General features: G+C 41.2%; 1 protein-coding gene across 1 annotated transcript in view; it reads left to right on the top strand.

The window, feature by feature from the left end:
* LOC119416615 (agmatinase, mitochondrial-like) overlaps nucleotides 1-12022 on the top strand; it is a 30152-nt gene that overhangs the window by 2913 nt on the left and 15217 nt on the right. Inside the window, exons 2-3 of the mRNA XM_037683805.1 lie at nucleotides 11317-11522; nucleotides 11701-11749. Coding sequence (XP_037539733.1) covers nucleotides 11317-11522; nucleotides 11701-11749 — 255 coding nt within the window. The remainder of the gene's footprint in view (nucleotides 1-11316; nucleotides 11523-11700; nucleotides 11750-12022) is intronic.

Below are 12022 nucleotides of genomic sequence, written 5' to 3'. Positions count from 1 at the left end.
GTTGGTTTTGTGAACCATACTGGCCCAGCTTCTTGACTCGGTACCAGATTGTCTGGGAGTCCTCCCAGAAATGGAATGCCTAGTTCAAAATCATGAAAGTCGGTTGAAATCAACCATCCTAGCATAGTGTTTTTTGGGATCAGTACCTCATCCATGCCAGTGTTACACACAGCAATAGATGTGGTCCTGGAGTCAAGACTCACCTGGTTCGTGGCTTCCACGGACAGTCCCAAGTTGAAAAATGCAGGAGAGGGTTGAAAATATGCCTGTTTACGGCTAATAGCTTGTCCAGCTATGATGTGGATTCGCACCATTAGGTTAATCACCTGAGGTGGTACTGTGGTGGTTTGGTTGCTAGCAACTTGGCAGGCCTCTGGAATGGTCTGCCCAGCCTTAAGGCTCGCTGTGTCTAGCACAGGAGGATCCTTTGTGGCTGGTTTGAGGGACCACAGCACCTTGTTGATGGTGTCCACGTGGACACCTAACCTTACCAAAATGTCGGAGCCTATATAGGATGCATGTGGTAAGTTTTGGATAACGAGAAATGGGTGAACCAGTTCTCGTTGGTTCCAGTTTAGTTTTAGGTTAACGACTCCTTCTGCGGTCATTACCTGTGAACTATTGGGAACTAATGGAAAGCGGAAAGCTTTTTTAATTAGTTCTAGACCAACGTGTTTGTGAACCAAGGTTTCGTAGAAAGCTCGGTTGATTGCTGATTTATCTGTCCACAGAGACAGAACAGCATCGTTGGTGTGGGACCCTTGGATCTCTACACCCTTAACTACCAGTGGTAGGTAGGTGGACTCTGACTGCTGCAGCTCACAGAGGAGGCTGTCTTGTTGAGTCAGAGTTTGGACCACTTTGTGGGTCTCTTTGGTTTCACATGGTGTCAGAGGAGTACTCACCGGGCTCGTGTCCTCGGCTGAGGAGTCCTGTGCGCCTTCCGCGGTACCTGCTGTTGGGCAGTCTGTGTCACACTCCGGAGGCGTATCTATTGGCAGTGGTTTGCTCACTTTTGTCCACATTATTTGATCACCATAATCTATAATCGCGTCGAAGCGATTTATAAAATCCTGGCCAACCAAAAATGGGAATGAGTCAACACGAGACACGTGTACTGGGTGGTACAGTGTCATATTGCCAATTTGCATGTGAACCATTGCTATAGATGTCAGGGTTGTTTTCATTTCTGAGAGACCCTGCATTTCTATAGCACAGTCAGAGAGAGGTATTATCCTGTTAACACTGGCAGCGGCCGTCCTCAGCTCCTCGAACAGTTTAGCTGACATAATTGTTATGTCTGCCCCACCGTCCAAGAGTGCTTCGTGTGTGAGGACACCTTCGAGTGTTACTGACAGGTACGCCTTTTTGGCGACCCCCTTTCTGATAAAGTTACACAGAAACCTTTTGGGTTTTTTCTGACGCTTCTTCACGCGTTCAGCCTTATCTGTGTAATCTTGGTTTGTCTGGACCGTCAGCACAGCAGAAGCTGTTTCTGAGTGTTCAGCCTGCGATGACTCGTCATCGTTTGTGTGTGTGTTTACCCCCCCTTCTTCTGATGAGGGGTTGTTTGAGGCAACAACAGTTATGTCTTGGTGTGTTCCACTGACATCTGTTATGTTGTCATTCGCGCCCTCAGATGTAATAGGAATTACATTACTGCATAGTGCTCCTGGATGGGTTCCCGTGTCAGTGTGTTTCAAAGTTTCTAACAACCTGCGTATTTTCTCTGTCTCTTCCGAGTTCAGAGGTGTAGGGCCTTGTTTCTGGAACTTTTGTGATTTTTTCGCCTCGGTTCGTCCGAGGTGGGGGACGTTCAGGTACGTCTTTCGGGGGTTCTTTCACGTACTGCCCCTGATGATATGGTTTCCCATATCTTTGCGTCCTACGCTCACCCCTTTTTCGATAATCACTGTCATCCTCTGAAAGAGGAGCTTTTTTGTCCCAGCGTGCACCTTCATCACGTGGTTTTTTAGTTTGAAAATACTGCCTTTTCTCGCCTGTTTTAGGAGGAGGTGGATACTCGCACCTTCCTTCCATTTCTAGGGAGTGGGGTTTAACCTTTACACCAGGAAACACCTCAATGGGCGTCTTATCATGAGAACATGCCTCGAACACATTCACAGCACACTGTCTAATCTCACTGATGGATTTTTCTCTGAAATTTGCCATCATTTGTACTGATTGTCTAAAATCAGTGTGGAGATTTCTGCTGAAAACAAACTTAAAACCTTCATCTTCTTCCATTCCGGTCTCATTTCTGTTACCAAAATAAGCTTGAAAGATTCTTTTGTAATAAACTTTTGGATGTTCAGTTTTACCCTGCGTGACCTTGTCTGCAGCTGGGAAACCAGCAGGTCCCGTGCAGGAGTCGTATTCTCTGATCAAAGCTTCACACAGAAGGTTGTAATTCCTTCTCGTTGCATCTGGTAGACGCTCGATGAAGGTGAACACCTCTCTGTCCGAAGTGAGCCGTATCAGACTGATCTTATCCTCTACCGTAGCATTAGGATAAGATCTCAATCTGAACTCCAGATCTTTGAGGTACGCTTTTGTTCCAGATGATCCCATCGGTCCAGGCACAAAGCGTTGTACATATTTTGAGATTTTCTACAAATCATCCATTGAAGGAGACAGTATCAACGGTCTCTCTTGTGTGTGTGATGGTGCAGATTGGTCAAGGACTGCCCCTACCGCCCAAGATGGGGGTGGGGGTGGCTGATAAGGGTTGGGAGGAAGAGGTGCATATCGGTGCAGGTCTGTCCCTACCGCCCATGATGGGGGTGGGGGTGGCGGCATAGTGTCAGGAGGAAGAGGTACATATCGGTGCAGGTCTATCTGGGGTGGTTGTGGCTGACCCAGGCCCTGATACTGTTCGTCTCTGAGTCTCAGACCAGCTCGCCCCATTTCAGAAATCTGGTTTGTAGCTGTAGCTAGTTTCTCCTCACAAGCTGTCAGGCGCTCCTGTGTTGTCTGACATTCACTTTGTAAATTCGGCCATTGTCGGAGTATTTTCGCCTTTTCTGCCTTGCAAGCGTACAGCTCCTTTAATGCCACCTGCAACTGTGCTTGTAGCACATCGTTATCTGCACACGAGGCTCGGTACGCTTGTTCTTTATCCCTGGCTTCAGATAGTGACGCCTCAAGAACTTGTATTTTGCTGTTCATTGAATCAACTTCTGCACGCGCATCTTGCTGTAATTGAAACATCTGTTCATAATGTTTCGTCATGAGGACCTCGTGTTCACTTCTAAATTGAAGGTAGTGATCTTCAATTTTCTGAACCACCTCTTTTTCACTGTCTAACCTTAGTGTAAGGTTATCAGCTTTCTCAACAACTGCATAGAATAATTCTTTCAACAAAATTGTGATTTTAGCCAGCTTTTCATAGTTTGACTTTGTAATTTCTGTAGAGGTCACACTTTCTGCAACCTCCTTCAGATTGTCCAATAACTCTTTTGGGTTCATGCTCTCTGCCTGTTTAATCTGTGAATGTACGGGTGCTGTCAGAAGCGCTAACGCATTCTCCAAGCAGTCCGTCATCCCATAAGGGTCAAAGTCTTTTTCTAACACACCTGTCATGTTCGTTCACTGTGTAGCACTTTATCTGTTTAAAACAGTTGCACGCTTCAGATATTTTACAGGTAAATATTTGTATTCAGATGTCTTTGAGTTTTCACACTATTTTAAGCCTTGGGTTTACACTAAAGTACTGTTATAAGTCACCTTATTCAAATGTGGGTACCTTTCTCAGGTTTTACCCCAATTCATGAATATTTAAGTAAATGCTCTCGGCAGTGTTACTTGTATGTGCTTATTTTTCAACAGGTACTAGTTACCAAGCTCTTTTTAGTGTATTTTACTCTAAAGCACTGAATTTTTTATAAACCTGCAATTTTTCTAAAAGTCTCACAGCAATCATCGGTTTAAAACGTTTTTTAAACCGTTCTGTTCCAGAAATTTGCTATTTTAACAGTTACTCATAGAACTAAGTGGTGAAAAGAAAAAGAACAGTTGATGATGTGTCAGGATTAATCAGTCTCTCTTCAGAAAAACTGTTATTACTCCTGTCCTCCTGTCAGTAACTTCTATTTAAAATTAAATAGGAAGATTTATTTTTTAGGTGGCAACTTAAACAGAAAAGTTTCTTTTTCCTGATAAGTTTACTCTTATTTAGTGATTTTGCAATTAAACGTGCATTATCTCTCCAGCAAATGAGTAAACTGTTCAACTCTGTGAATATTTGAACCGTATCTTTTAAAAAGTTTCTAATTTTATTTTGTACCTTTTTCTTAAGGAATTATCAGTGAATAAAAATGTGTTCGGTAAATGCCTCTTTGCATAAATACCTTAACAACTTTTTCAATGCAAGATAACAGTGATTATTCAGCTTTGAGGAACGTTTATTAACTCAAAAATGCCTTACAGAAAAATAAAAACGTTTAATTTCACTCTTTATACCTAAAACTGAAGTGAAACCGTGATCTAAAGTTTCTCCAGGAGGGGGAAGTGTTTAGCTTTCTACCAGCAGGAGTCTATGACGACTTCCTGTGACGTTCGGTTGACATCCTGTTGTTAGCCGCTTAGCTTAAAGTTAGCTTCGGCTAAACTCGGTTAAAATCAACATTTCTGAACGGATTTTTTACACAAGCGTGGCAAAATTTTAGCAATTAGACTTCGAAGAACCTAAACAGCGTTTCAGAACACAGCTTTAAAGCGCTTTTCAGCTTTAAAAAGCAGATTTTATTTCCCTATGAAAACGAGTTTCATTTCCGGGTCACGTGACTGAAATCACCAATTACAGAGCAGCACGGGGTTGAGAGGAAATGGCGTAGCCACGTCATTCAACTTCTCAGCGAATCAGAGCGCTCCACAGCAGCAAAATTCCACCAATCACAAAACGTTTCAGCAACTAGCATGATAGATTAGCATGAAATGAGTTTGTCAACTTTTCGTCTTTTAAACTGTCAAAATGCACTTTTTCTGTTAAAAACTGTAACGAATCAACACTGAGCTGCACGGAGTCTGCTACTCCGGTCTCAAAAACGTCTTTCTAGCTATTTAAACAACTCGTCCGAACCTTTTTCAGAACCGAGCCGGACCAACAGAACCTCCGTCCGTTTGGACCGTCTTTAAACAGAATGAAGCGTTTTTACCCAAACCCAGCTTTTAGTTACCATAACAGGCGTACAACTTCAGCTTTCATAAAGACTCAATGACACTATTTCAGCTTTCAAAACATCACTAGCCCAACACGCTTAAACATGCAGCGTTTTGACTTCAAAGCGGCGCAGCTTGAGCTGCGTTTCAGCACAGCTGATAAACTGTTACTTTTCCTCATGCCAACATGTAAAACAATCTTTACACGAAATACACAGTCATTTATGAGCACGTAACGGGCCACCAAAATGTAGTATGACATATGCTGGATATATTCATACATTTTTCACAAGTTCTTCATCTTTCTGACTGTGTAAATGTCGTGCGTTGAGTTTAACAGAAATGCGAACGAGAGACGTTATTATCTTTGACCCATCAAATGAATGCGGTCATTTATTTGCAGAATCAAAGTTTAACATCAAACATTTACATTAATTTGGCAAAATATGCAAACAATAACAATGGCAAGTTCACAGAAAGTTGGAACAATACGGCGATTGTTCTCACTTTCAGCAGAACAGTAGACATCAATCACACGGTGGTGATTGAGAACTTTGCTTCAGATATTTCTAAAATATCTGTAATGATTTTAGGAGAAAGGAGAGTTTAAGATGGAAAATGGAGATTTATCTTACAGAGAGATGTGTGAGGGAGTTTATCTGTGGGACCAGAACACACGCTCTTTGGGGAATCAGCTTGGCCACGGTACACTTGGTCGAAAATAGAACCTTCTACCTGGTTGATGATAAAATCAGCGTCGGCGTAGGGTTCCTTTCTGACTCTTTCAGCGTCTCCATGAGGACAGCCAAACCCTTAGAGAGTCGTGCGAGGTTATCCAAACAGAAGTTATACTCCCAAAATCCTCTCTGCATCCTGGAATGTCAGAATTCTGAACTCCTTCAGAACTCTCTTCAGAGAGTTAAACTCTGGAACTCTTCTCCAAGAACTGTATCAGAGAGTTTTTCATCTCTCTTCTCCAGGAGAACTGCAACTCTTTGTAACTCTTTTTCTCTTTCACTCTTTAGCTCTGTGACTCTCTAGCGAGAACCGGGAAGTTGCCACATTTAAATGAGTTGACTTCCGGGTCATTTTAGAGCTTTCTGATTGGTGGATGGACCAGATCAGAGGTGTGGTTTGTGATGTAAGGTGTTATCAAAGTCAAGGACAGAGAATGAGATTGTTTAAAACACACAGAAAGATTATTGGAGAAAACGAGACTTCGTGGAGCCTCTACTCTGATTATCTGCTGTAAAGATTAAACATGACATTTCTTCTCAGTAAACATTTTAGTTGACCGAAGCCTGAACTTTAATATACTTACAAATTTGCTCATTGAAGACAGAAAAATCAAGAAATGCATATTAACCTGATTTCTTCTTTGAATGAGGAATAAAAATCATTACTTACTGTTTATGTAAATAAAAATGAGTAGTTCTCTTCAACCTGTAAACATTGAGTGAACTAACACAATTTGATTATCAAACATTTGTAAAATAGTAATGATCATAGAGGATTGTCTTTTCTACTTGATTAATTCAAGAAAGAAAGTCTCCAGATGGGTCAAACTGTATTTCTGGATGCAGATCAATGAAATAACAGTCTCTGTCCATCTGGTCAGTTTTGACATAGGCCTAGGTTCACTACAATTTACAGAAGAAGACGTGTCTTCATAGGTTTTTGTGTCGTTTCTTTCAGTAGTTCTTGGTGCAGCGCCCCCACAGGCGAGCGGGGGAATAGGTTGGTTCAACAGGTTGACTCGACTGCACAGTGCAGTGTGAATGCAAACACACCAGCTCAAATGTAAACAAAATGTCATGAATATTGGTCTTGAACCGAACCGAGTCTACCGGACTATCTGGTGTGAAAATGACATAAGATACTCCACATCACAGTGAGAAAACTTTTTCAGTTTAAAGCACTTACACCTGTAGATGTCCTTAAGAAAGGGTATTTCTCAAGTGTGTCTGCCAAAGTGATCCCATCTGCAGTCTCCTTTCACCACTGTGCAAATGTCTGCTGCATTTGGCCTTTGACGATTTTTGTGTCGGGCTGCACCTTCTGGTACTGGTTGTGTAAGACCTTCCCATGAGCCTCAGTGGAAAATGGATCCTGGGCATTTCCTTCAAGATCCCTGAGAAAAGGTAACTTCACAGTCAACATCTTCACAGCATGGACGTTTTCCGCATTTGTGGGCTGTCTACAACTTAAATTGAAACAGCGATGGTCAAGTGCAGACTCTACTTTTTGTTTTTGTGAAAATGGGTCAAAATAATCCTAATGGTAAGAAATATAGTCAATTTTAGGAGACAAAACTTACAATGTTTATTAAGTCTTATTTTATTTCTAAATGCGGTCGGCTTGGCTCTTCTTCTTCTACTGTCTGTAAAGTGTAACCTTTTTTGTTGTTAACTGCAGAGCGACCAGCTACCGTAACTGTTGTTGGACATAACGTGCTCATCCGAGCTTTCCTCCCTCTATTGTAATAACAGTCTACACGCAACACTTATTTTTCTTTGTCATAAAACGCTAAAATCTGAGATAGTATGGGAACAGCTCGTCCAAAACGGAGACTGTCTCTGGAAAATGGGGATGTCAAATCACCCTATAACAATACCATATCCTTAGGTTAGCTTATTTGCCTTACCCTTATTGTGCCATTTTATTTTAAACCGAGCTAAAATGCACGCTTCGGTAATGGCAAGTCAAGCGGCTAATATGGAGGACATAGGGTTAGCTAGTGATGGGTCTGACGGCACTGAAATCTAGGTGCATGTGCCGAGCAAACAAGGCGAAGCCCCGTGTCGGTGCGCGTATCTCTTTAAGGAAAACCATGTGACCGATACAGTTACTGTATCATTTGGTTGTGAACGCGCCAAATTGCATTTATAAGTGAGAAAATGTATCGACACGTTTGTGGGTTTTGTTGGATGGGAAAAAGTTTGTGTTCTTTGCTTTGCATTGGTTTTTGTCTTGTCATCGAATACCATGGATCAATCAAGGAAGAAGAATATCCTGATGCATGCTCAATAATCCAGGGAACCAAGGAAGAGGAAGTTTTTCTCCCGTGTGGGATCATATTAATCTTATCACGGAAAAGAACGTAAATTATTATTCCGTTCTTGTTTCCACTATTGATCATTTTTCTTTTGAGTTATTCTAATTTCTTTCTGAGGGATATTTGAATTAGTTTATATGGATTAACTTTTATTTCTGTTGTAGGTGAAATGTAGGATTTGCTCCCAGGTGCTGTCTTATCGAGGTACAAAGATACATCTCTGAGGCGAACACACCAAGATCACAGGATAATGGAAAAATACAATAATGGAAAACACAAATATTAAAATTACCCTACGTTATACAAAATTGCAATACAGTGTTTCCCCTAGTTAACTTGCCATGGCGGGGTGCTCATCTCATCCATTTTTGTTGATGGGGGGACGGACACTTGTCTGAGCGCAACTTGTACTAACAGTTTTTGAGTGGGGGCAGGGGGCGTTTAGCATGAGGGAAGAGGCAACATGAGTGCTTCCTTTAGTTTTTTAGCTAGAGAACCTGTATTTCTCGCTGCTAGCTTAGTGCTATGTCAGTGCCGGGTGGGCAGGTGTGTGGGGGGGGGGGGGGGGGGGGGGGGGGGGGGCAAGTTTGGTTTGGTAGGCGGGGTGCTTAATTCGGTTGACGGGGTGGGGCACCCCTCTTGTATAATGGTAAGGGAAACACTGCAATGAAATTTCTATGTACGCCTTCATCATCAGTGCCCTGTGAAAGGGTGCTCTCAAAAGCAGGAGAAATGGTTTGTAAACGACGCAATCACCTCTACCCAAAGATGTTACAGCAGCTGAGGTTTCTAAATAAAAATGTGTAAATTAACCTTGTTCCATCTGTTTCCAGTCTTTATTGAATTTGCCTGCAATGACATATGCTAGTGACGATTCTCAGTCATCCAGGACATGGTAAATCCAAAAGCGTTCAAGGCAAAAACAACTGGACTTTATGTGTAACAGAAGACGTTTCGCTCCTCGGATGTGGATGATGAGGATGACTTTTTAAATTCAGCAGATGTCACTATTAAGTGATACAGCAACACAGTTTCAACACAGTGTGGACACAGTTTGGGAAATGTGCCATACACCCAATGAGGCCTGATCTGCCCATCACTAGGGTTAGCCACATGACTTGCCTAGCTTAAGAAAACTGTAGTGGTGAGAGAAAAAAATAAACAATGCAAGTCATTCAAATGCACGATTCTAAAGTTGGTTGAACGTTAACGAATTAACGTAGGTTAGCGACGTAGCTAGGGTTAGCAACAATGCTAATCGGTTTATGGCTAAGCTACATTATTTTAACTTACAGCTTACCTCTGAATCTCTGTTCATCTGCTTCTGACACTTCTAAGCCATCTTCTTTCATTTTTCTTAAGAGGTCCTCGGTTGAAAGGACTGCAAAGGCCATATTTCTCCACCAGCAGCAAGCCAGAAAAAGACCGACCTTAACAGATGACGTGGTGTTCCATTCAAAGAGAGCCAATCAGTGAACAGAATAAAAACAGCGTTGATGGCCACCGGAAGTTGTCACGCAACATCCGCTTTCAAATGCGGATGAGTGAAAAAAGTCCATTTACTAATCCTTTGCAATCCTAAATAAAATATGCAGGGCTCTCAAGTTTATCTGAGCTTGGAGTGAGATTTTGAAACACTAGAAGTTGTTAGATGACGTCATCGTCTAATTAGCATATTTGGTGATGTTGATCAGGCTGTAGGAGGGAGGAATATCAATGCTGGCAATACAAAAAATGAATATTCCATCCATCCATCCATTATCTTTTACCCGCTTCTTCCATTTTTGGGTCAAGGGGGTCACTGGTGCCCATGTCCAGCAATCACTGTGACTGTGCGAGGGGCGGGGTACACCCTGGACAGGTTGCAAGTCCATCACAGGGCCAACACTACATACTGTAAATCAATCTTGTTAGAATATCAAATGTAATATATATATATATATATATATATATATATATATATATATATATATAAAATCAGTTTCGTCTTTGATAGTCTCATTTTTAAGTATACCTCTGTTATGTCTTCTGTAGATTTGCACAATTGTGAATTGCCCTACTTGTTTGTACATGTTTTGATGAATAAAGTTACAAAAAAAAACTAGCCCTTTGCCAATGTGAAAAAATATTTGATCCAAATTAAAGTATAATATGAAATAAAAATGTAACTATGTTTGATATTGAAAACAGTAACTACACAAATCCACTTCTAAGCATTTTTATTTAACTTTTGCTCAAGTATACTTAACTACAGCCACTCAACCATTCAATAAAATTTTGAAATGATTACTTTCTAATCACATTGTTTTAATAGTTTTTCTTTCCTTGATGTCCATCTTCTGAAATTGTACCCTACAATCATCAATAAAGGGTACATATATGTACCATTAACTACTTGGGAACAAAAATGTACCTTTTAGGCCCTCAAGAAGTATAATTATGTGCCACAAGGTTCAATATTAGTCCTATATGGGGTACAAAAGTCCAGGTTGTACCTCAGGGGACAGAAATGTATGCCTACTGTACCCCTATTTCTGACAGTGTCATGAACATTGTGGCTCCCCTCTGAAGAAAACAGCTTCCAGCTCAAAGAACATTTTCACAGGTGTCTCTGAAGGAATAATCACTTTCTGAAAAAAGAACAGATAAATATGTTATTCACATTGTAATATTTCACATGATTTCATTATAATGATTGAAAACAACAATCAAATTTATTCATGTTCACACTTGTTAATCAAATAAAACAAACTTGATTAATGATTTGTTTTTCTTTCTTAGAAACAGGAAGATATAAGATAAACATTAGTCAGACTGTAGCTGACTCTGTGTCCAAGGACAGGAAATGTGTGGAAAAAGATCAGACATTATTGAAGTCAGAGGTAACTTTAAAGAACACGATTTGTGGTGAGTCTGAGAGATGAATAAGGGTCAGGGGTCATAGTTAGAGCAGAGCAGCTTCATGCTACATTTGATAAAAGTGGATATAATTGTGTTCAGGTGTAGTTGTCCCAGTTTACTTGGTGACTCAAATTTACATGAATTACATTTACATTACATTACATTTGTCTGATGTTCTCATCTCCCCTCTTACTCTGCAGGTTTGGTCCACGGCAGATCAGAGTTGAGTCTGCGTCCATGCTGAGGGCTTACAACTGTGGCACCCGGGCGGCACCTTATGAGTCCCTGGTGGTTGCTGACATCGGGGACGTAAACGTGAACGTGTTTGATCTGAAGGACACCTGCAGGCGCATCAGGGAGACCTACAGAAAGATTGCGGCTGCTGGCTGCATCCCTCTGACTATGGGTGAGAACGTGCCTCCTTCACATGATCTTTCCACTTTGATCCACAGACAGAGGTGGTAAATAAATTATAGTGTATCAAAATGAACTCTGAAACATCTGTACAATCATTATCCATTTCAACAGCCTATAAACTGTGGAGCATGTTCAGATAGGTATTAAGCAAATGTTGGTGTCTGCAGGTGGCGATCACACAATTTCATACCCAATTCTGCAAGCAGTTGCTGAGAAGTAAGTATGTATTTGTGCTAAAGGCTCACATGTGGTTCGTCAAGATGAGTTGAAATAGGGTAATGTTACAACAAAGTGCAATATATTAAAATTTTTGTTCAAATTTTTTTTAAACTAAATCATCTGATCTAACAACACGAGCCAGGAGTGGAGTTTTAGTGGCTTGAGTATTCTCCTACATCAAGTGGAATGGATTCGTTCACGAAGAAAGAGAAACTGCGCCAACTGAACTAATGTTTCATAGTAAAAGTGTGTGTGTGTGTGTGTGTGTGT

The sequence above is a fragment of the Nematolebias whitei genome, chromosome 11, assembly GCF_014905685.2.
Source record: "Nematolebias whitei isolate Nwh7 chromosome 11, NemWhi1, whole genome shotgun sequence".
Lineage (NCBI taxonomy): Eukaryota > Metazoa > Chordata > Actinopteri > Cyprinodontiformes > Rivulidae > Nematolebias > Nematolebias whitei.
Note: the sequence above shows the minus strand (reverse complement) of the source record. Positions and strands in the feature narration are given on the sequence as shown.